Source organism: Pelecanus crispus, chromosome 9 (assembly GCF_030463565.1).
Source record: "Pelecanus crispus isolate bPelCri1 chromosome 9, bPelCri1.pri, whole genome shotgun sequence".
NCBI lineage: Eukaryota > Metazoa > Chordata > Aves > Pelecaniformes > Pelecanidae > Pelecanus > Pelecanus crispus.
The window spans coordinates 6,157,562-6,177,420 of record NC_134651.1 but is presented as its reverse complement, the minus strand read 5'-3'; the positions used below and the strand labels follow the sequence as shown (position 1 = coordinate 6,177,420).

Here is a 19,859-nt window from a genome sequence, read left to right as displayed (position 1 = left end):
AGATGTAGCCGCAGCATCCAGAGAGCCCTGCCTGGAGGTGAAGCTTTAGCAAGAGCTGGTCTCAGCAACCCTGCCTTCACCACCTCCTTCTGGATGCCACCACCTTCTCTGAGGCAACAAGGGGAGGGAGAGCAGGACTGCACTTCCAACCAGCCAGTTAAACTAAATAACGGGTTCTGCTCCCACCCACTTGTGCATTTTGAATCTGCCCAGTGGCCGGTCCCAGTCCAGCTCTATGCTTTATGTATGCTGCAAACAAAACTCTGGAGGGGTTTTAAGGAGTAACTGAGCAATACAGAATAAAAACTAGACAAGGGCATCTGATGCCTAGGACAAACAGCTATTTGTAAAGCGCTGTGGAAAGACATGGTTGCATATAAATTTAGCATTTATTAGATTATGCTAGAATATGCTAGAATTATAGTAAGGAGTGTTTGTCATGGTTCTTTTGAATAACAAAGGTGTTATGACATGCCAGGACCTGGAACCATTGCAGAATATTGCATTCTGCAGACTCTCTGCTTTCTAATAAGCCTGTCGTACACAGACATTTTGCAAACTGTCACCAAGCTATCTCAGAGATGAGCTATAACACTAAGGATTTGACAGCTTGCAGTCATTCAAAATGCTATAACTACAGGTTGTCAAAACATCAGTGAACGGTTTTGCGAAACTGTAGAGATACTTACAAAACAGCTTTTTACACCTCTGTAAGACAGGATGGTAATGCAGGTTCTGGTAGAAGTGCATATGTTCTGACTGCCTGGAATCCTCCTCCATATTTCGAAACAAAGTATTGATCATTTCTGAACGTAAAACTCCTAAAATAACTGCTAGTAGGTGGGGCCACAAATACTGTTTTGCTCTAGATATGGCAGTGCCTCACTGACTGGAAAACAGATTTCTAAGAGTTGCATGTAAAATACTTTGGGATTCAGAACAAAGAACATGTCATTGCACCAGATTCCTACAGATTACATTAGTTTCCAGTCAATCAGCTGCCTTTATTCTTTGAGATAACATATATTCAGAATGAGACATCTCAAGAATATTTCAAAATCTGCCTGATTCAGCTGGAGTCAGTGTTGACAAAAACACAGAAACAAACCTCAAAAAAATCATCTGTTTTCATTGTAACACTCACTGATTCAAATGCTTTAATACTGCTTGTCTCCTGCTCGCTTATCTCTGCTCACATTTCCCTTCTTGTAAATGAAAAGAGCTCTCTGCAATTTACTTCCCAAATATCACTTTTTGGCTTCTGATCCTCTTACAGGCTTCTGTTTTCCCTTTCCTTTTCCTTTCTTTTCCTTCTTTCTTTTTTTTCTGTCAAATATTAAGTGTCAAGAAAGGTCCAATCCCCTTCTGGTTCATCAACGCACACCACAAACTTTGGATCTGAAAAAGAGGGAAGAACAATCTGCTTACCTGGAGGAAAAGGGTAAAAGCAAACACTTATGTGGAACAGGATTACTGGTGGATATTCTTGACACAAAAAGCCAGGCACATTGTGGTCTCCAAAGACCCCTTTTATTCTGTATTAGACTACATTGTCTGCAGCTAAGATAGACTGCTAGCCACCTGACTTTTACTCTGTATGTTATTTTTTTCAAGAGGAATTTCTTACCAGGGAGGACACTAACACTGTAGTCCTCCAGACACTTTGATTAGAGTAGTAAATGACTACGTCTACACATCTTTAAATGTCACCTTTTAGTTCAGAAGAACAGTTTGGGAGAAAGACATTAGTTCATGAAGAAATTACAAACATTACAGAGAGGAAAAATTTAGGTTCAGAAGAATCAAAGACTGCGGATTTGCCTTTCCTTCCTTCTTACCCTGTATTTTTTCTGAGCAAGTTAATTCTATGGCCCACTGGTGATACAGACTGATGTTCTTTTGGGGGAAAAAAACCACACAAAAACACACAAAGAATGTGTCTTGTTCAATGTGTTTGCACAATGGATCTTCAACTCTCTACAGCTAAAATACAGTCAGGAAGAGTGGAAAATGCTACCTGCGGTTAGTTTCTTCTATAAGTAATGCCTTGACTTAGAGGATCTGCCTTGGTTTTAGACACAATAATCATTCCCCTTCCACTGGACAAGGAACCAAGCAAAGCTCCATTGGAAGTTGTAAGGGCTGTTCTGTGCCTGCTGACTGTGACCTGGCAGTTCAGTGACAACCTTCTGGAACGTTTCTGAGTGATGTCCAGTACTGTATTTCCCTATATACTACCTTAACGTGATCAGTGACAGAAGTACTGCTCTGCTGTAGCTGATGCAAACAGTGGTTTAAGACATTTTGGGTGGTGCATAGAGTGCCCTGTAGGTTTTCCTGCAAAGTATCTATTACTAAAAACACAGCTTTGTTTGTGTATTGTGGTGGCTTTCTTAACACCCCTACCTTTAAGTTCATGGCCTTTTAATGCCTTTTTTTTCCTGTAAGTATCCCCAGGTGGCAGATGTCCCCTGACAGCACACTTCAATTGGAGGGTCTGTCATAGGGTTCCCATCCACAAGGACCAGCTCCAGCTGCTGAAGACTGTCTGAGTCCTCAGGCAGCTGGGACAGGCGATTGTTCTGAACAAGCAGTTTTTGCAAACCTGAACACACAAAAGCAAACAGCACAAAGAACAGGAATGATGGGGAGCATTCCTGCGTGCTCCCCATAAACAGCACATGGATGAGGCACAAACAATTCAGTCTGTGCGTGTAATGAATGTGTGTATTGAACATCTCCCCAGAGCATTTAAAATTCAAAGTATCTGCTCCCAAATATAGAAGGATGGGACTCAGGCTCTCCTAGCAAAGCATTGACTTCACTAGGTGAAGACTATTCACCTGGCAGCCGGGTGGCCCAATCCAGCTTTCAAAAGTTCTGCTAACTGGCACACCAACAGTGCCAGTGAACTAAGCCACACAGAAATGCAATGAACTGGGGAAGATGGAAAGATTGGGCTGGGGAGCACCCCCAGAGAGCTGGTTCCTCACCACTCCCTTGGAGTCACTGGTGCTGACCCAGCGCATCTTCTCACATCTGGGGGTCTGCTTGGAGCTGAGTGCTGGGAAACGCCCTTTTCCTTGGAATCCTGAGGTTGAGATGGGTCACGGGAGAGGACCTCCTGTCCACTCTACTTGGGCACAGCGCTTGCCCCACCCTCCCAGTTCCAAACTTTTATCCTGTTTGGCTCCCTTACAATTACACGATAAGCCCTGAACGATGCACTGCGTTCCTTCCTTCCCTTCTCTCCCTCCTTCTTCCAAAATGCTTACTGGTACTTACAAACACAAAGACTATTTTTCACCTCGTATTTCGCATAGAGAGTCTGGGAGCTGTTTAAGGAGATTGTTGGGACAGTCAAGTTATTTCCAAGTGGGTCAATGAGCCGATGGCTGCAGGCAGGTACTCCAGACAATTATTCTCCATATGCAGTTGTTTCAGATTCTGGAAGATACATGTGCATAACTGTTAGTAATGAAAGGATTTTTTCCTTAGCTTGATATATAATCAATGTACAGAGCATATCAGTAAGTGCAGAAGTAATGTTTATAACTGAGCTACCATTGGGATGACTACAAAACACAGTGAGACAAGAGTTTCAAACACTGAGTTTTTATATTATTCCTATTCTGACAGCCCTGGCCTGGTGCTGCACCATGTACCTAAAGAGATCAGGAGAACCTTCATTTGGGAGCCCTGCATTTGGGAGCAGCTGAAGTCCACGGAAGCGCCATGCCGTGGCAGACCAACATCTTCCCCCTTCTTGCTCCTACCTGCAATTTGCTGATGTCTTCTGGCAGACTTGTGAATTTAATTCCTTTGTCTTGTCCGAGGTATAATCTCTCTAATGGCTCCAGGAGAAAGATTTCCTTTGGAAAGATAGTGAATTGGTTTTCAGACAGGCTAAGGCATTTCAAATTTGTCAGTTCTTTCACCTCCACAGGTATCTAGACACAGTCATTAAAAAGATACATTATGTCAATTAAACAGTAATCTTTGGGGTTCTGTTTTTAGGGAAAAATCTCCAAGAAAATGCTGTGGAGCTGCATTACTCTTGATGGATGAACACAGAATATCCTGCTCATTAATATAACATTATACCTCACAGTATGGTGGAAATTTTGGCAAAAAAATCCATGTTGTTTCCTCTGCTGGAAAGATTTCTTATGGGGTTAATTTTATTTCTTAGCAGAAACATTAGTCTGCTTCTTCATTTCCTTTGTATGCACAGTGCAGGGGAGAGTAATTTAAATGAATGAAATCTGAAAGTGATTCTTTTGAATAAATTGCTACTTCTGTAAATGTAACCTTCAAGGAGAAAATTGCACGAGTGAAAATCTCCTTGGAAAAAAAGCATTGCGTTATGTAAAAAGGAAGGTATATTCTGAGCCCTAAAATTAGTATGTCCGTGAATACTGTTACACTCATAATAGCACAGCTTTAGGGTACATAATTGTTCGTTATCAAATGAACAGCAAATATTGATGGTGTTAAAGGCATTAACAATATCACATTCATTTTTAAACTGCCCTCTGCTCTGTTTCAGTTTGTGACATATTGATTCTATGCAAATGCAGCTCTTATTTTCTAGTGTACACAGAAAAAAAGATGCAAAAAGACTGAAGCAGTCCCTCCAGTCAGTATTTCATCTTTACAATTCAACACAAAGGTCAGTATTTCCACATTCTTGCTTTTTTCTCCCTGCCTAAATACTCAGATGTCAGTGATAATGAGTAACCCAGGCTCAGGTGGAACATGCCTTCTCACTGTAGTAGGGAAAGGTGGCACTCGGTTGTAATGAAGAACTTAGATTTTGTAAAAGGGAGGTATCAATAAAATAAAAATGAAAAGAAAGGAATAAATACCTCCTTTATCTGATTGCCATCCAGGGCCAATACTTCCAGACTTTTTCATAGTGCATATTCCTTTAGCAATCTCATCAAAGCAATTTGCACTCAGATCTAGTGTCCTGACACTGGTTAATCTGGTGAAGGACCCGGGTACTGTGCGCAGTCCAGTGTTCCTCGGATAAACATGGGAAAGGGACGGCCAGCACCAGATCTGGTGTGGGAACTTCTCCCGGCTGTTAGCAGACGGTCTGAGTACGCTCATTTCAGCAAGATTCTTCAAACCTGGGGGAAGCTTGTGCAGGAGATTATGAGACAGATCCAGCACAGCCAGCTTCTGGCAGTGTTGCAGCGTAGGAGGAATGGAGGATAAGTTATTAAAAGCTAAAAATAGCTTAACTAAGTTTGTCAAAAAGCCTACCTCTTCTGGGATGAGACTGATTAGATTTTGTTCCAGATCTATTATTTCTAAATTAGCAATATGACAAAGCTCCTTGGGAGAATTTTCAAATCTATTTTTCTGGAGGTAAATTTCCTTGAGTTTTGGCAGGTTCACTATTTCTTTAGGCAGACACTTGAGATTATTGTCAGAAAGGCCAAGCAGTTGAACATGATAGCGGTATTCACAGATCTGCACTGGGACTTCGTGCAAGTTTGTTCTATAGAGCCTGAGCTGACGAAGGAACCACAGCTTGGTGATAGCTGACAGCGAACTACAGGAGAGGGGATTATTACTTAAATCTAAGTTCAGAAGACCTTTCAGCTCCCCCAGTTCTTCACATATGTCCTGTATGTGATTCTGATCCAAGTAGAGGACCTTCACGTGCCTCAGGTGATTGATGTCTCTGGGGATGCTTACAATTGGGTTCTTTCCCATGTGCAGCTCTTCCAGATATTCTAGACTCAAGACCCCTGGCAAGATGGTTTGCAGTTGCTTGTTGGCTAAATCAACGAACAATATCCTGTCTGTGATGCATGGGGGAGAAAGAGCTTCATTCCCTGGCACTTCATTCCCTGGTATTTCTTGTGCAGTCTGGTCATGGTCATCCTCAAAACTAAGGGTCAGCTTTGGGGCAATGAGTGCCCCCTGCGCTGGCCTCCTGGCTCTGCTGAGACTCCGCGATCTCTGCTCCTTGTTTTTAATTTCAGAAGAGAAAAAACCTAAAAATCAACAGTACTCAGAGAGCTTCCTATGCGAAATAAATACTGGCAGAATTCAGCGTTTAGGGACAGGTTCTAGTCTCAGTTGTACCCCTGCAAAAAGCTGCGTGTGTTCATTGAGATCAAATCCTGTAGCGCATACAGCAGGACCATATCTTTGAATCCCAGTGCATCCTGAAGTGCCCCAACAGCCAAATTTGGAGCGTGACCTTGTGAAGTCAGGGGAGCTGGACGAAACAACCTCCTTGAGTCTTGAAGGCCCGTATTTACAAACGCTGACTGAGATCTGTCTTCAGCTATGCTGTAAAACTGGAAGAGTCCTACTGTAAAAAGGTGGCACCTTCTTCTGTAACATTTGGTGGTTTCTGAGCCAGACAGATGCCAGTGAATGTGGCATCTGATAACCCTTGAAGCTGTGCTGTGGCTGATGGCCAAAGAGGGAGAGGTGGGAAGGGGCAACTACCTGAGCGACCTCTGATGTCTGGATGGACGAAACCTTTCAGCTGGCATTTAAGGAACGATAAGAGAGAAAGTGGGTGTCGAGAGGCAGCTGTCGATCGTCTCCTACCTGATGCCCTTTTCTCTGCTGCCGTAACCGCGCCGGGAGGACGCCACGTTTCCAGAGATGGGAGGTTTCCAGGTGCCACCATGACAAAGAGGAAGAACCAAGCGACCACCATGGGGAGAGACCCATCCTGGGCTTCCCAGTCTAATTCAGGTGTGGCACAAGGGTATTTTCTTTCTTATCGACTCCGAGTTCAAATCCTGTAGTGGGACGGGAGAGCGTGCCATCCCAGCCCACCCCCTCCCGCCTACCAGGGCGGTAGTGAAGTCGGTAGAAGGATTTATTCGGTGGAAAGGACCGGCACAGGCACCTTTGAAGTAACTGCTAATCCGTGTAACCACGGAAAGTTTTGCAAAGGCTCCTCGGAGACCACGGGCAGACCGCTAAGTAAATACTCTGGGGGTGAGCTGCCGAAACTCCCCTCCCGGCTGGGCACCACCGGTGCGGCCAGGCCTCGCCGCGGGGAGGGCCCAGCACCGCAGCGGTTGCCTGGGCTCCTGCCAGGGCTGGGCCTGGCTGCCTTCGCCTGCTCCCCCTTGGTGGAGGGCCCGGGACGCCATCCTTGGAAACGGGCTCCGTTAGCAAACATTATCGACCTTGGAGCAGCCTGGCTCCAAGCTCGACCGTGGGGCAGCGCTTGCCCGTGGGCCGGTCGCGGCGGGTTGAGGGTGCCGGCGTTGGTCACTCAGGTAGGCCTGCGGAGGTCGGGGGCCCGGCTGCTTTACGGGGGAAAAAGGACCTGCCTGTACGAGTATTAATCCTCTGTTAGCTCGGATCCTATGCGATGGCAGATGAGAAACACATCCGCAAATCCACATTTTTTTCCCCTGCCTGTATCTGTTATCCTTGTGTTGCATACCAAGGGTTGTAACCCTTTTCAGACCGAGCCCATTTTTATTGTTACGCAGAGCCCAGCACAACAGCGCTTGGGTCCATGGTGATGTTGCTAGGCTGCCGTAACGATGTCGTAACATTTTGTTTTGTTTTCCAGCAGGTCATGTCGGTTCATCCAGATCTTCACCAGCACTATGTGAGGGTCTGCCAAAACTTGGGCCAACCTGAAAACCCCTTCATTGCTCATGTACTTCAAGAAGCTGATAAAAATGATAAAATGTAAGGAAGTAACGAACAGCGTGTTTCAGATGCTTCTGAAAGCCTTAAACGAGATAGCAGGACAAGGAATTGAACAAGAAAGTTCATGCAGTTTCAGGCTTAAACACAAATCATATTTAGCATTTACTGCTGAAGTTCTGGTTTGACTCATCTTGACATCATCTTGGCAGAAGTTTGTAGCTATATATCCCTTCTGGGCAGCTTTACAAGCAGTGAAATCAAAAAAAGTGAAAAATGTACAGGATGGTGCCTTTGTGTCCCTTAAAGAAGCCAAACCCGGTGTCTAGTTATCCTAACTCCCTTCCTTTTGTCTCACTCCTGTTTAAAAAGCCTCAGCTGCATCCAGTTAGCTTCCAGCTGGTAATGCTTCCCTGAACTGTCTCTGAATCCTGCCAAGGTATTAACCACCCAAATTCCCCCTCATTATATGGTTAGGTAGGGCTTCCTCTCATGGATGCTCCTAGGGTCACAGTTAATTGTCCTTTGGAGAGAAAACCTGAGAAAATACAGCATAGTGAAATGGTTTGTGTTAAGTTTTGATCCTGAGGGAAGGATAGAGTAAATAAAGGAAAGGGAATAAGTAAAAAGGAGATGATGAGGTAAACTCCAGTATAATCTTTATTTCCATCTGCCTTCCCCCTCATCTTGCTTCTTCCTGCTTTCTCTGCATGTGTGCTAAGCATGGTCTTGCAGCTGTGCAGTGTCTTCAGAATATCAAAAAAGACAGTGCTGAGGTACAGCTTGAATCATGTCATCTGTCATGGTGTTACCAAAGGTAGCGGCAGCAACTAACTGCATGCAAACACATCAGTGAGGGCAAGCATAGATACACTTCTTATCTGGAGAGAGAATTAATTTCTCTGTATCATTTTACTTCTCCCCATGTGCTTACTTTTTTATGTTACAGCAGATGGACAAATGAGATCACATTAAAAATAGCTGGAAATAATCATCTAGTGCCTGTGCAGAGAGTTACAGATGACGATCTTCAAGTTCTTGCCTCTGTCTTATGCAATACTGTATTTGTCACAGGTAAGTTTTTTTCATGTATGCTTGACATCACTGTGCTAATATAAGAAAATATAAGCAGTCTTGATTTCAGTTTCAGTTCATCTTTATTTCTTTTTGTTTAGAGATCGGTTAATTGTAGATAAGCATCTGTCACATTCTTTGTTCTTCGTCTTTTTCAGGTTTGGATCTTAGGTTTAATGTATTGACTGATGCTGGAGCAAAGCACATGGCAACATTCCTCCAGGTGCCAAAATGATATTTATCATTCAGCAACTTGTCATTTATTTGGCTATGATAATATTTATCTGTGGTAGATTGGAGACAAGAATGCATTGGTTAGGCAAAATTCCATGCATTTTGACTTTCACATCCAAATCCATCCCACCAGAATCTCAGATTATGTTCTCTGGGGAGATTTTTAATGTCTGGTAGAAAACTGTTAGACGCTTGGCTAGGGTGTCATGAAGAAAGAACAGTGGAATAAACTGTGGAGCTTTTAGGCTTACAGTTCAATTCAGCAAGGGGGTTAATGGTAGTGGCAAGTGTGCCAGGGCCTTTGTTTTAGATACTTTGTCATCTCTGTTAGTCTTTTTGTAGGTATAAACATAGGAAACTTTAATGCTGCCTTTCGGTCATTGTGAGCACCAGAATACAGATGGAAAACAGTGAGTTGCCACTCAGTGCCTGGGTTCCTAGAGCTCAGGGAGGGCCATTAAGTTCACAAAATGCCTGAAGATCTGCATCTCAGCTTGACCACCTGCCTCCTTTGGTCATCCTGAGCACGCGGGTTCCTAGGTGGTTTCTGTAAGCCCCATGAGGACCTACACACTACATGGTTTTCTGCCTTTCCGTCACCATCTGACGTACTTTGGCATTCTTTAACTACCTCTCCAAATCAGGGGCTGCCTGAAATGCAGCGAAGGACAGAGGTTTTAAGTACCTGTATGATGCATCTCCTTTTTGAAAAATGCGGGCGTGCTCTGGAAAACAGTCTCATTGCTTTCTGCTTTGTTTGTTCCTAAGGAAAACTCCACTCTGCGGTACCTTAACCTGATGTTTAATGATATTGGCACAAGTGGAGCAGAACTGATAGCGAGAGCACTCCATGTGAGTATTTGTCTGGGAGATTTAGACAATGGTATCTAGTTTGATATTTTTGCTTTTGATGAACAGTACGAGCTGTCCTGCCAACATCAGAGCTGGCTGAAAGGGCCCTCTGTCTTCAGTCCATTCAGCATTTTGCTGTATCGCAGGGATTGCTTGTTTGCCCAAGGCAGACTTCAGAAATCAGGTTTCACATAAGAGAAAGTTGCACTGTGCTGCCATTAACACTTAATTATCACAGCTATCACAGCTGGATTTTTCTGTGTGAAAAATGCTATGCTATGTTATAGGATATATAATGCCATCATTTTTTTCCCTTTTCTTTTTTTCATATTGTATTCAATTTGCCTGTACCTTGATGTCAATATTTGTCTTGATTCAAGATGTCTGAGACATGTTTTCAAAACTTTGCCTTACAGCAGCAGCCTAGAAACATGTTTGTTATTTTTAATGTGGTTTCCCAAGGAAATGAGGCTTGTGCGTATGATTTGTTGTGTTTGTGAAATGAGACTCACGTGAGCTCTTTCTTCCTCCTTCACAGTCTTTGAACTCTGAACTGATTTCAACTCAATTTGACAGGCCTCCAAAATGCTGCGGTTGTACAGTAGCCCCTTGGCTGCGTGGGGCAGGGGGGTTCCGGGGGTGAAGGGGCTGTGTTATTGAGGGAGGGAGAGGGAAGGAGGTGCTGTAGGGAGATATCACAGCAGGGGAAGGGGTTCTGGGGACATGTGGAAGGCATAAAAGCCGTATGAAACCAGGCTTCATTCGTTCCGCTGCTCACAGAACTACTTGTTTTGTAATCACTTAATCAATCATAATCTCTGGTAATGAGAGATTACTGAGTAGTACTGAGGAATTAAAAATACAAAACTACTCTGCATTGCATTTAGGGCTTTAACAGTGAATAGATATTTCGCATCCATTGAAATTCTGTGGAGAGTGAGGGGAAAGATGCTGGCTTCTCTAGATCTCCAATCAGAACTTTATATTTTGCCAGTGAAGTCTCCAGTCCAGCAAACGCTGGTTTGACTCTGCACCAAGTAGTCCTACTGAAGGCAACCGGCTTCACTGAGCTTTGACTGGTCTTGTGATTTAACAGACTATGAAAAATAACACAAATTATATTCTTGTTTAAAATACGCTTACTAGGTTGAAACAGTTTTGATATAATTTGCATTTCAGCTGCCAATTGAGGCAGAAATATCTGCCTGGATTATTTCCATGAGCGTGAAATTTGTGAACTTAGGAGAAAAAAAAGTTTTCAAATACTTGAGTTTTGCTTCCAGACTCTCATGTGTTTGACTCTGCTATGGGGAGCCTAAGCCAACTGCTTAGTCAGTGTTATCACTTAGACACAATTCTTCTGGAGGGATGTTTTGTCTTTGTGTGACAACCAGCAGGATTCACAGGAAAAAGGACAGTGTTGTTTTTCAGGCCATTTAAAAGGAATTGATTTTTCTTTTTTTCCCCCCCCTTAATTTTGTCTAGAGGAATGAAACTCTTGTGTACTTGAGAATGACTGGAAACAAAATAGGAAACAAAGGTGGGATGTTCTTTGCTGCGATGCTACAAATTAATTCAACCCTAGAGAAGCTGGATCTTGGAGACTGTGATATGGTGAGTAACCCAGTAAAATTCTCAGCAATGACCTAAGTCTTTCAAGGGTATTACAAAGGTCCTGCAGTGCTTAGTTAGGGAAAAATGCCGTCTGTTGTCATTTATTTTACATTTTGTGATAGCCGGAGGTAACACAATATATAATAACACAATGCATACTTGGAAAGGCATGTTGCATAGAACACCTGTGAAGTCGTAACTGCTGATACATTAGAGCCACTGTGTCCCTGGGAATTCAGGTGCTTGGCTTTTGCATTTTCCAAGGTTTGTTTCTGCGGTTCATTTCTGTTATGCTGTCTAAGTCCTGTGTAATTCATGTTGAAGAAGGACTCCTTATTCCCTGGAGGTTCTGTTCCTTCTAAAATGTTTAGTGCTGTAACGCCTGAAAGTCACCCAGTCCCAGAGCTCTGTTGCTCCTACCAGAGCTGGGTCCGTAAAGGACATAGGCGCAGGAGTGCCGAGTTGAGTGGAAAGGTAAGGTTTGATCTTAGGTGACTTGCCACCTCCTGGAGCTGGGTGCTCAGACTTCTTACACAGTGCGCAGGGAAAGTCAGGAGGGTAGAAATGGGTCAATGCACTACGCAGGGCGCTTCCTACTCCAGCCAGTAAAAGAGTAAAAGCCTGCGGATGGCTTTTAAAAACCTGTGGGGTACAGCAGGAGGTAGCAACCGGAGCTGTGAACCTCCTCCTGCTGCAGGCTCCCAGTGCCTGACCGATGGCGTGTCCTTGCGTGATCGCGTCAGTGGGGCTGGGAGGTGGAAGTGGTTCTTCCCCCTGCTTGGGAGAACTTGGTATTGCCCTCCAGGAGAATGCTCTAACCAAGCTAGAAGTGAAATTAAGGTGGGACACTCTCAGTCTTCCTGTTAAGGGTGTTCATCTTTTCAGGAGATGGAGTGTATGTTGGGCAGAAGGAGTGAGTTTGGCTGGAACCTCACAGTTATCTCTGTCACCTGGAGGCAGGGAGAGAGCTGGGGTCAGATGAAAATTTTATTAGATTTGTTGCCTGGAATTACAGAATTTGCTCCTAAACTAGGAGGAGGAATACTTCTCAGAAACTGTGAAGGGTGTTATGAAAACATAAACAAGGAAATTGTAGCCAGTGTAGGATTTATTTGAAAGCTTAGTGTTTCTCCTTGGTAGGGAGTTGATAGAAAACTGATTTAAAATGGAATAGCTCTGGGGGTAGACAAGCCTAATTGGAAAATAATGTAAATATATATTAGTGAGCAAACGAGAAAGAAATAAAAAAATCTGAACTGGCCTGTATTCTAGACTCTTACTACTCTGTACCGCATTAATTCACATTTAGTATGAATTTACCTAGTGGATAAATGTTACCTAAGACTTTTACCAAAGACCTTAGGGAACACACACAAACTGATTTTAATTCATAAACCAGGAAAACCAAAATACAGGATCAATTAAATGGACAAGTATCTTTGAGATGCATTATTCTTGCTTTTTATTTTCTGAGTTGCCAAATTTCATGGTCATTTGTGCTTCTTAGTCTAATTCCATTCTATTATTCCAGAGGGAGTTGGCACTGGTATTATCAGAAAATACATTTTATCTGTAAGCACTTGCCTGCCGCACTTGCATCTCTCCAGAGTACGTGGAGGCACAAATAATAGTATTTCCAATCTGAGCTCATTTGCTATTTTTGATCTTCTGACAATCAATTCTAAGAAGTCACGGTAATTTGGTAGCTTGATCTAGACGCTGGACACGTTTCTCTAAAGAGTTTATTTATTTTTGTTTCCAGGGTACGCAGTGTCTAATAGCAATAGCAACGGCCCTGGCTCAGAACAAATCAGTGAAAGCAATAAACCTAAATCGTCCTTTCCTATACAGCCAAGAGGTATGTAAGTAGACTGCAGTGTCAGCTCAAAGAGAGAAGCATAAGTAGTCAGTACTGATGTGTTTATGGTCAGCAGAGCTACGCGGCTCTCTGGGTTTCCTTACAAAGTGAAGTAAATGGTTGCAGAAATATTCTTTTTCTGCGCCAAGTTTTGTGCAGTCACAGGCTGGCCCTGTTTAACTAAGAGGTTAATTTTCCAAAAATTTCTTTCTTGGTACATATGCATTTGTTAAATAATGGGCTAATGGAGAGCGCTTGGTATTGGAGAACCAAGTATTCCTTCTGCTGTTACAGCATGGAGAGTTTTCTGCGTCCCTCAGCAAACCGAGGGAGAAGTGCTGTTTAGTAGGAAATGAGGGGAAGAACAAAAGACCGTTGTTTATCTGAGCAGCGCGATACGTGGGCAATTGCCAGAGCCCGCAGCCTAAAGCAGCGTGGCACACCAACAATATGCCATATTGACTGGGCTGCGCGGTTTTGTTGTTTCGCTAAGTGAACTTGAAGCATGAATTTAACAAGTGAATGAACCTCATCAACGCTAAAATCTATGCTGCATTTGTCAGCCAAAACAAAGACACAAACCCTCCAGAACAATCGAGCACCGAGAAGAAAATCTGCAAGGCAGCATTTGCTGGGGGCAGCGCCACAGGCCGCTGGACGTGTACAGGTGCACGGAGCTGCGGGGCTTTTGCTTGCAGGCATGCTGCTTCTGCGCATCGCCGGTCCTGCTGAAGGCTCGGCTGTAGAGCTGTTTGCGGTGGTGGTTTCACCAGACTGGCAGCAGTTGTCAGATGTCTGCGATAGGTACAGTATTTTCCTGATGGCAGGATGTTGTGCTTTAGCCCCCCCAGCCAGCAACTCAGCACCACGCAGCCGCTCGCTCACTCCCCCTACCCCGATGGGATGGGGGAGAGAATGGGAGGAGTAAGAATGAGAAACACTCCTGGGGTGAGATAAGAACAGTTTAATAATTGAAATAAAGTAACATAGTAATGATAATAATAACAATATACTACTAATAGTAATAATATACAAAGCAAGTGATGCCCAATGCAATTGCTCACCACCCGCCGACCGATGCCCAGCCAGTTCCCGAGCAGCGATCGCTGCTCCCCGGCCAACCCCCCCAGTTTCTATACTGCCCATGACGCCATATGGTATGGAATAGCCCTTGGGCCAGTTGGGATCAACTATTCTGGCTGTGCCCCCTCCCAGCTTCTTGTGCCCCTGGCAGAGCAGGGGAAGCTGAAAAGTCCTTGACTGGCATAAGCACTACTGAGCAACAACTAAACCATCAGGGTGTGATCAGCATTCTTCTTGTCCTAAATCTGAAACACAGCACTGTGCCTGCTACTAGGAAGAAAATTAACTCTATCCCAGCCGAAACCAGGACACAGGATAATGAAATTAAACTGTCATGAAGGCCAGACCTTCCTGAATTCCAAAAAGTGAATTTAACAGTTTCAACAGATTTTAGTTATTTCTTTTCTACTACGACAGGGCTTGATCTGCCTAAACCCAGTTTTAGAAATAAATTTAAACTACTTCTATTGAAAATATGGGCCATTAAGGGCCTGGTCTGCATCTGTGGGAGACGCTATTTGCCATTGTTCCCACCTTCAACTCTATAATTTTCTGAGGCCTCTGGGTTGTTGCCTTATTTTTGACTCACAGTATTCATGCAGTTATTTTCTTAACTAAATGTGACAACTTCAAAATGAACTTACTTTGTGTTACAGTGACAGGACATATTTTTTCCCAAAGCAATCCTGTTTCTTTTATGAAATAATAGATTAGCGTCATGACAAAATACTTTTAATGTTAGTGAAGACTGACTCATACATTCAGTTTTTTAAGAGCAATGACTGTGAGGAAAACTGATTAGATACAACGATTGAAACATTGATGCTCCTGATATTTGCAAGGATATATGTAGTACTGTAAATCTGCAAAGATCCTTCCGGTATTTTTCTTTTTAATTTTCAGCATTATCATAGCATATTGTTTCCTGGCTATTTTTAATACAAAGCTGCAATATACAAAATAGGACTCTACTGACGATCAAATCTTGTGGTTAGTTGTGCATCTCCCTTTTACTGAAGCAAGACGATATCTTATCCTAAAGTGAAGATTAATAAAACTAAGTGTATGTTTTTTTAGGAAGAGACCACAGTTCATGTAGCTCTGATGTTGAAAAATAACTCTTCCCTTGTGGAACTACATTTGTGCAAGCATGAAATGAAAAACTTCGGTGTGGAGCGACTGTGTGAGGCGTTGTACGAAAACTCCAGCCTGAGATACCTTGATCTTAGCTGGTAAGAGTTATTACGTGGCATAGCCCTGACTAACATTAGACACGCATTTTCTTAGTACCCTTTTAAAAAAATGTGTGCCTCTCTCTTTCAGTAATAAAATAACCCGGGATGGTGTAAAATTTTTGGGACAACTACTAAAATGGAACCAAACCCTGGAAATCCTAGATCTTAGTGCAAACCGAATAGAAGATGATGGAGCTATCTACCTGAGTGAAGCCTTGGCTTTGTACAACAGGACTCTTCAGGCGTTAGTATTTACGTAACTTCCCCAGAGACTGCAGGTGTAATGACTGAGTATAAGAAGCTCAGACTTTGCAGTGGCTGAACTGACATCAAAACTGTGTGGTTTATGTTACTGATCAAAAGAGAAAAGTCAGGAAGTTCCAAACTTTTTAGTCCATTTTTCTTCCTCAGGGGGAAAAAAAAAAAGTGAATGACGGATTGGGTGGGATTCCTTTACCTAAGCATAGGTGTCTGCTGCCATTGGAGGTGCCCCAAGACCTGTGAGACATCCTGGGGCGCTGGCAGGTGGCCCACAGGTCCTTTCAGAGCTCTGCAGCTTGGAGACCAGGCAGGTCAAGGTGGCACAGGGGGCCCATGTTTGGGTAGCTGAATTAAATCCCCTGTAGCTTCCCGTGAGCTAAAAGAGTAAAACACGAGGCCAAGAAATGCCATCCAGTCCCATGTCCATATCCTGGGCTGCATCAAAAGCAGTGTGGCCAGCAGGTCGAGGAAGGGGATTCTGCCCCTCTACACTGCTCTGGTGAGACCTCACGTCCAGCTCTGGAGCCCTCAGCACCAGAAGGACATGGAGCTGTTGGAGTGGGTCTAGAGGAGGCCACAAAAATGATCCAAGGGCCGGAGCCCCTCTGCTCCGAGGCCAGGCTGGGGGAGCTGGGGGTGCTCAGCCTGGAGAGGAGGGGGCTGCGGGGAGACCTGAGTGCAACCTTCCAGTACTGAAAAGGGCCCACAGGAAGGCTGGGGGCAAGCTTTTTAGCAAGGCCTGTTGTGACAGGACAAGGAGTAATGGATTTAAACTAAAGGAGAATAGATTTAGACTGGACATAAGGAAGAAATTTTTTACAGTGAGGGTGGTGAAGCACTGGCACAGGTTGCCCAGAGGCGGTGGAGGCCCCATCCCTGGGAACATCCCAGGCCAGGTTGGACGGGGCTGTGAGCACCCTGGGCTGGGTAAAGCTGTCCCTGCTCGCTGCAGGGGTTGGGCCGGATGGGCTCTGAAGGTCCCTTCCAACCCAAAGCATTCCATGATTCTATGTCCTAATGCCTCATGTTCACCTTCCCACACTGCCAGCCCTACTCATAACTCATTTTATCCCCTTTTCCTTGGACTTCCTTTTTTTTCCATCTTGTATCCATTGCTGTGTGGCCTGACATGTGCTTGTTCTTGTGTTTCAGGGATTTTTGGGGTTGACATTTAGATCAGTTTTGTAGTGGTTCATCTTGCCTGTGATTCACAGCTTTTAGTCATTCTAAGGAGGGAAGGCAATTAGATCTTACTAGTTCTTTTTGCATCTTTAAAGCGTGGCGCAAAAAAGAAAACAAACCAAGAGCTGTACATCTTCAGAATTTTAAGATAATCGGATTCCATGCAGGGATGAGGCACAATATTTGTTGATTCTGATCTTCAACGCTTAAGAAAATCCTCTGTTTAAGTTAGCTTCCGGGTGAACCCAAAAGAGCTGTAATCTCTCCATCAGGGCGCACTTTGTAGCCCGCGTTAAACCCTGTGCCGGCAGGATGTAAAAGCTGATCAAAGATGTTACCTGAAACCATTAGTTTTAAGTAGCAGACTGAAGAGGTGGCGGCTGCTAGGTGCCTCTGAAAGCCTTCCAGGTTGGCTAATATAAAAATAACTGCCACTCCACAAAGATCAAAGCTTAGCCTGGACGAGTGCCAAGGCTCGGGCTTCAAAGCAGACTAGAGATGAGACCTGGCCACCACGCAGTAAGTCATGGGAGAGCTAAAGAGCGAACAACCTGGCGCTCAAGTCATGGAAATGCCTGAAGAGATAGTGCAAGTCCATAGCCCGAACTGCCTTTAGCAACCTGAAAGATTTTCTAGTAGGACTGGACTTGATGCAAATAAATAATTGCATTATTAATAACAAGTATAAAATTTCAATCTACATATATGATATATAATAATAATAAAATACAAAAGAAGAATAAATCATAGCTAAACTTAAACTAAAAGATGGGAATTCAGTTGTTTGGCACACATTTGCGTAACTATTTTCTCTGTTTATTAGGTTGTCAGTAGTAAGCAACAATATAAGTAGCAAAGGACTTGTAGCTCTTTCAGATGCAATGAAAACAAACATGGAACTTTCCTACATTTACATTTGGGGGAACAAATTTGATGAAGCCACCTGCATGGTAACTATTTGCTTCTGAACTCTTCTAAGAGGGTTGGGTTTTGTTTGTTCTAATTTGGTTTTATAATCATTTACAAGACTGCAGCAATTCATGAACAAGGTACCCAATTTACTCTAGGTTTTGGTTTTCTAAATAATTGTAATATGGTGGTGCTGCAATGAGACTCGCTGGACATCAGCATACTGAAATGATCAAGTACTCGCCTGTTGTGTGTTGTCTTCTAGAGCCTTCACTGCAGTCAAAGTGGAATACTACATGTCAGATTCTTGTTCTTGCTCATTTCAGGCATTTTCAGAATTAATTCAGACGGGCCGCTTGAAACCTAACTGTACAGACGTGGAACCTTATGAAGTGGATGGGCATGTTCACCTCGCAGAGCTCTCCCATGGCCTTAAGAAGCACTACTACTGGACGCCGAGCTGTGGGGAGGAGACAAACAAGGACGCTAATGCCAGTCTGGCAATTGCAGCGGTTTCAGAATACTTGTGAGTCAGGTAGCAGCTGGATGCACTCCATACACTTGAGGTTTTCCTATCTTCTTTCTAGTAAAATGGATTATATCAGTATCAAACTTGCTGCATGTTGTTTCTTCAGGGTTTTTGGTCTAGAAGGAATCTACAAACACTTAAAAGTGGCATTACAGGTAAAATACTAAACCAGCGACCTTAAAATTTGTTGCTAAAAATGCCCAAAGCTATTAAAAGCCTATTAATACAAAAATGCATTCATTTTGCAGCAGTCGTTTCTGTTGTACACTATCTCCTTTGCCTTACTGTGATTAGCTGGAGTTCCAGGGTTCCCAGGTGATAGATGAATTTAGTGAAATAACATGCTAAGAGGAAAATGTTTTCACCACAGCACAGTGCACTGAGTGACACCAGGTATTCCTAGCGGTAACGGGGAATAGAGCAGTCACGGACCAGAGGCATGTGAAGGGTTTAGACTGCAGCAGTGCAGATGCATGAACGGAACTCATCACAGCTGAGCTACTCTGCTCTATTTAGGAGACCTTCGCAGATCCGGATTTTTACCAAGTGCTCCTTATTTTAAAAAAGCTGCAGGGGCTGGTTCAGAGCAGCGGCAGAGCCTATGGATAACAGTATGGTGACCACAGGGTCCTCTACCACATGGCAGCTGCAGAGGAAGAGCTGTCGTTGCCCTTCCCGGGCTGTGGTCTCTGCAGTCAGGTTTCCACAAAGCAGGGAGAACCCACAGGTAACGTTACTGCATCCCTGCAGGCTGGAGGACAGCCAGGCAGATCAAACTGACAAAAACGTGCAGCCAGGATTGCCGCTTGACAGCAAATCAGATATGCTGTAGAACAAGGTTCCTGTTGCAGCCAAGAGAGGTTTGGGTCAACCCATTTGTTGCTACCGCGCTCTACATACTCTCCTTTTACTCAGTAATGGCATGCTTTTGATCTGTATCCAAGAGTGACTTTTTTTTTTTTCAACCAAGTTAAATGAACTTAAGCGTTAAGCCACTATAATGCTGGAACTTTAAAGCTAGTGAACCTAGTTTACTGGCCTATAAATGGTATTTTGATTAACTTGCAGCATGTACTTGTTTCTTATACTACAAATGAAAAACACCAAATGTGGTTTCATGATTTCTTCCTGTCTCTTGAAAACTGTTTAAAAAGATTTATATCATGAGAGCCATGTGGCAACTCCTACACGTGAATAAGACAACATATGTATATAATGGTAGTTAAAAATGGTTTAACGATTTTGATACAGGCCTCTTAGAAGTCTGGGAATCACTCAGCTTGTTTCCTTTGTACACCCACTCTGCTCATACCTGTAGAAGTGACCAGATCTATGCTCCTACACAGGAAAAGTCACCAAATAGGACAGCAGAGGCTCACTC

At 43.7% G+C, this 19,859-nt stretch overlaps 3 protein-coding genes across 3 annotated transcripts in view; 2 read left to right on the top strand and 1 right to left on the bottom strand.

Annotated features, from left to right (window-relative positions):
• Positions 1-19,859, top strand: part of EIF5A2 (eukaryotic translation initiation factor 5A2) — a 472,944-nt gene that overhangs the window by 311,512 nt on the left and 141,573 nt on the right. The gene's annotated exons all lie outside the window — the stretch shown is intronic.
• On the bottom strand, positions 2,415-6,691 carry LRRIQ4 (leucine rich repeats and IQ motif containing 4). Its single transcript, XM_075716823.1, is given in 7 exon segments — positions 2,415-2,605; positions 3,308-3,365; positions 3,367-3,447; positions 3,777-3,950; positions 4,869-4,913; positions 4,915-6,011; positions 6,580-6,691. Coding segments are annotated over 7 exon segments (1,758 nt in total).
• LRRC34 (leucine rich repeat containing 34) lies at positions 7,574-18,614 on the top strand. Its single transcript, XM_075717193.1, has 10 exons — positions 7,574-7,689; positions 8,600-8,721; positions 8,880-8,944; positions 9,724-9,807; positions 11,293-11,421; positions 13,184-13,279; positions 15,440-15,594; positions 15,686-15,841; positions 17,864-17,990; positions 18,276-18,614. Exons 1-10 carry the CDS (start codon positions 7,574-7,576, stop codon positions 18,477-18,479), a joined length of 1,254 nt encoding a protein of 417 aa, XP_075573308.1. The 3' UTR covers positions 18,480-18,614.

Coding starts and splice junctions, on each gene's coding strand:
- LRRC34 (XM_075717193.1), top strand. CDS start 7,574: ATGTCGGTTCATCCAGATCTTCACCAGCACTATGTGAGGGTCTGCCAA. Junction 9,808..11,292: donor TGATAGCGAGAGCACTCCAT/GTGAGTATTTGT, acceptor AATTTTGTCTAG/AGGAATGAAACTCTTGTGTA. Junction 15,842..17,863: donor TACAACAGGACTCTTCAGGC/GTTAGTATTTAC, acceptor TCTGTTTATTAG/GTTGTCAGTAGTAAGCAACA.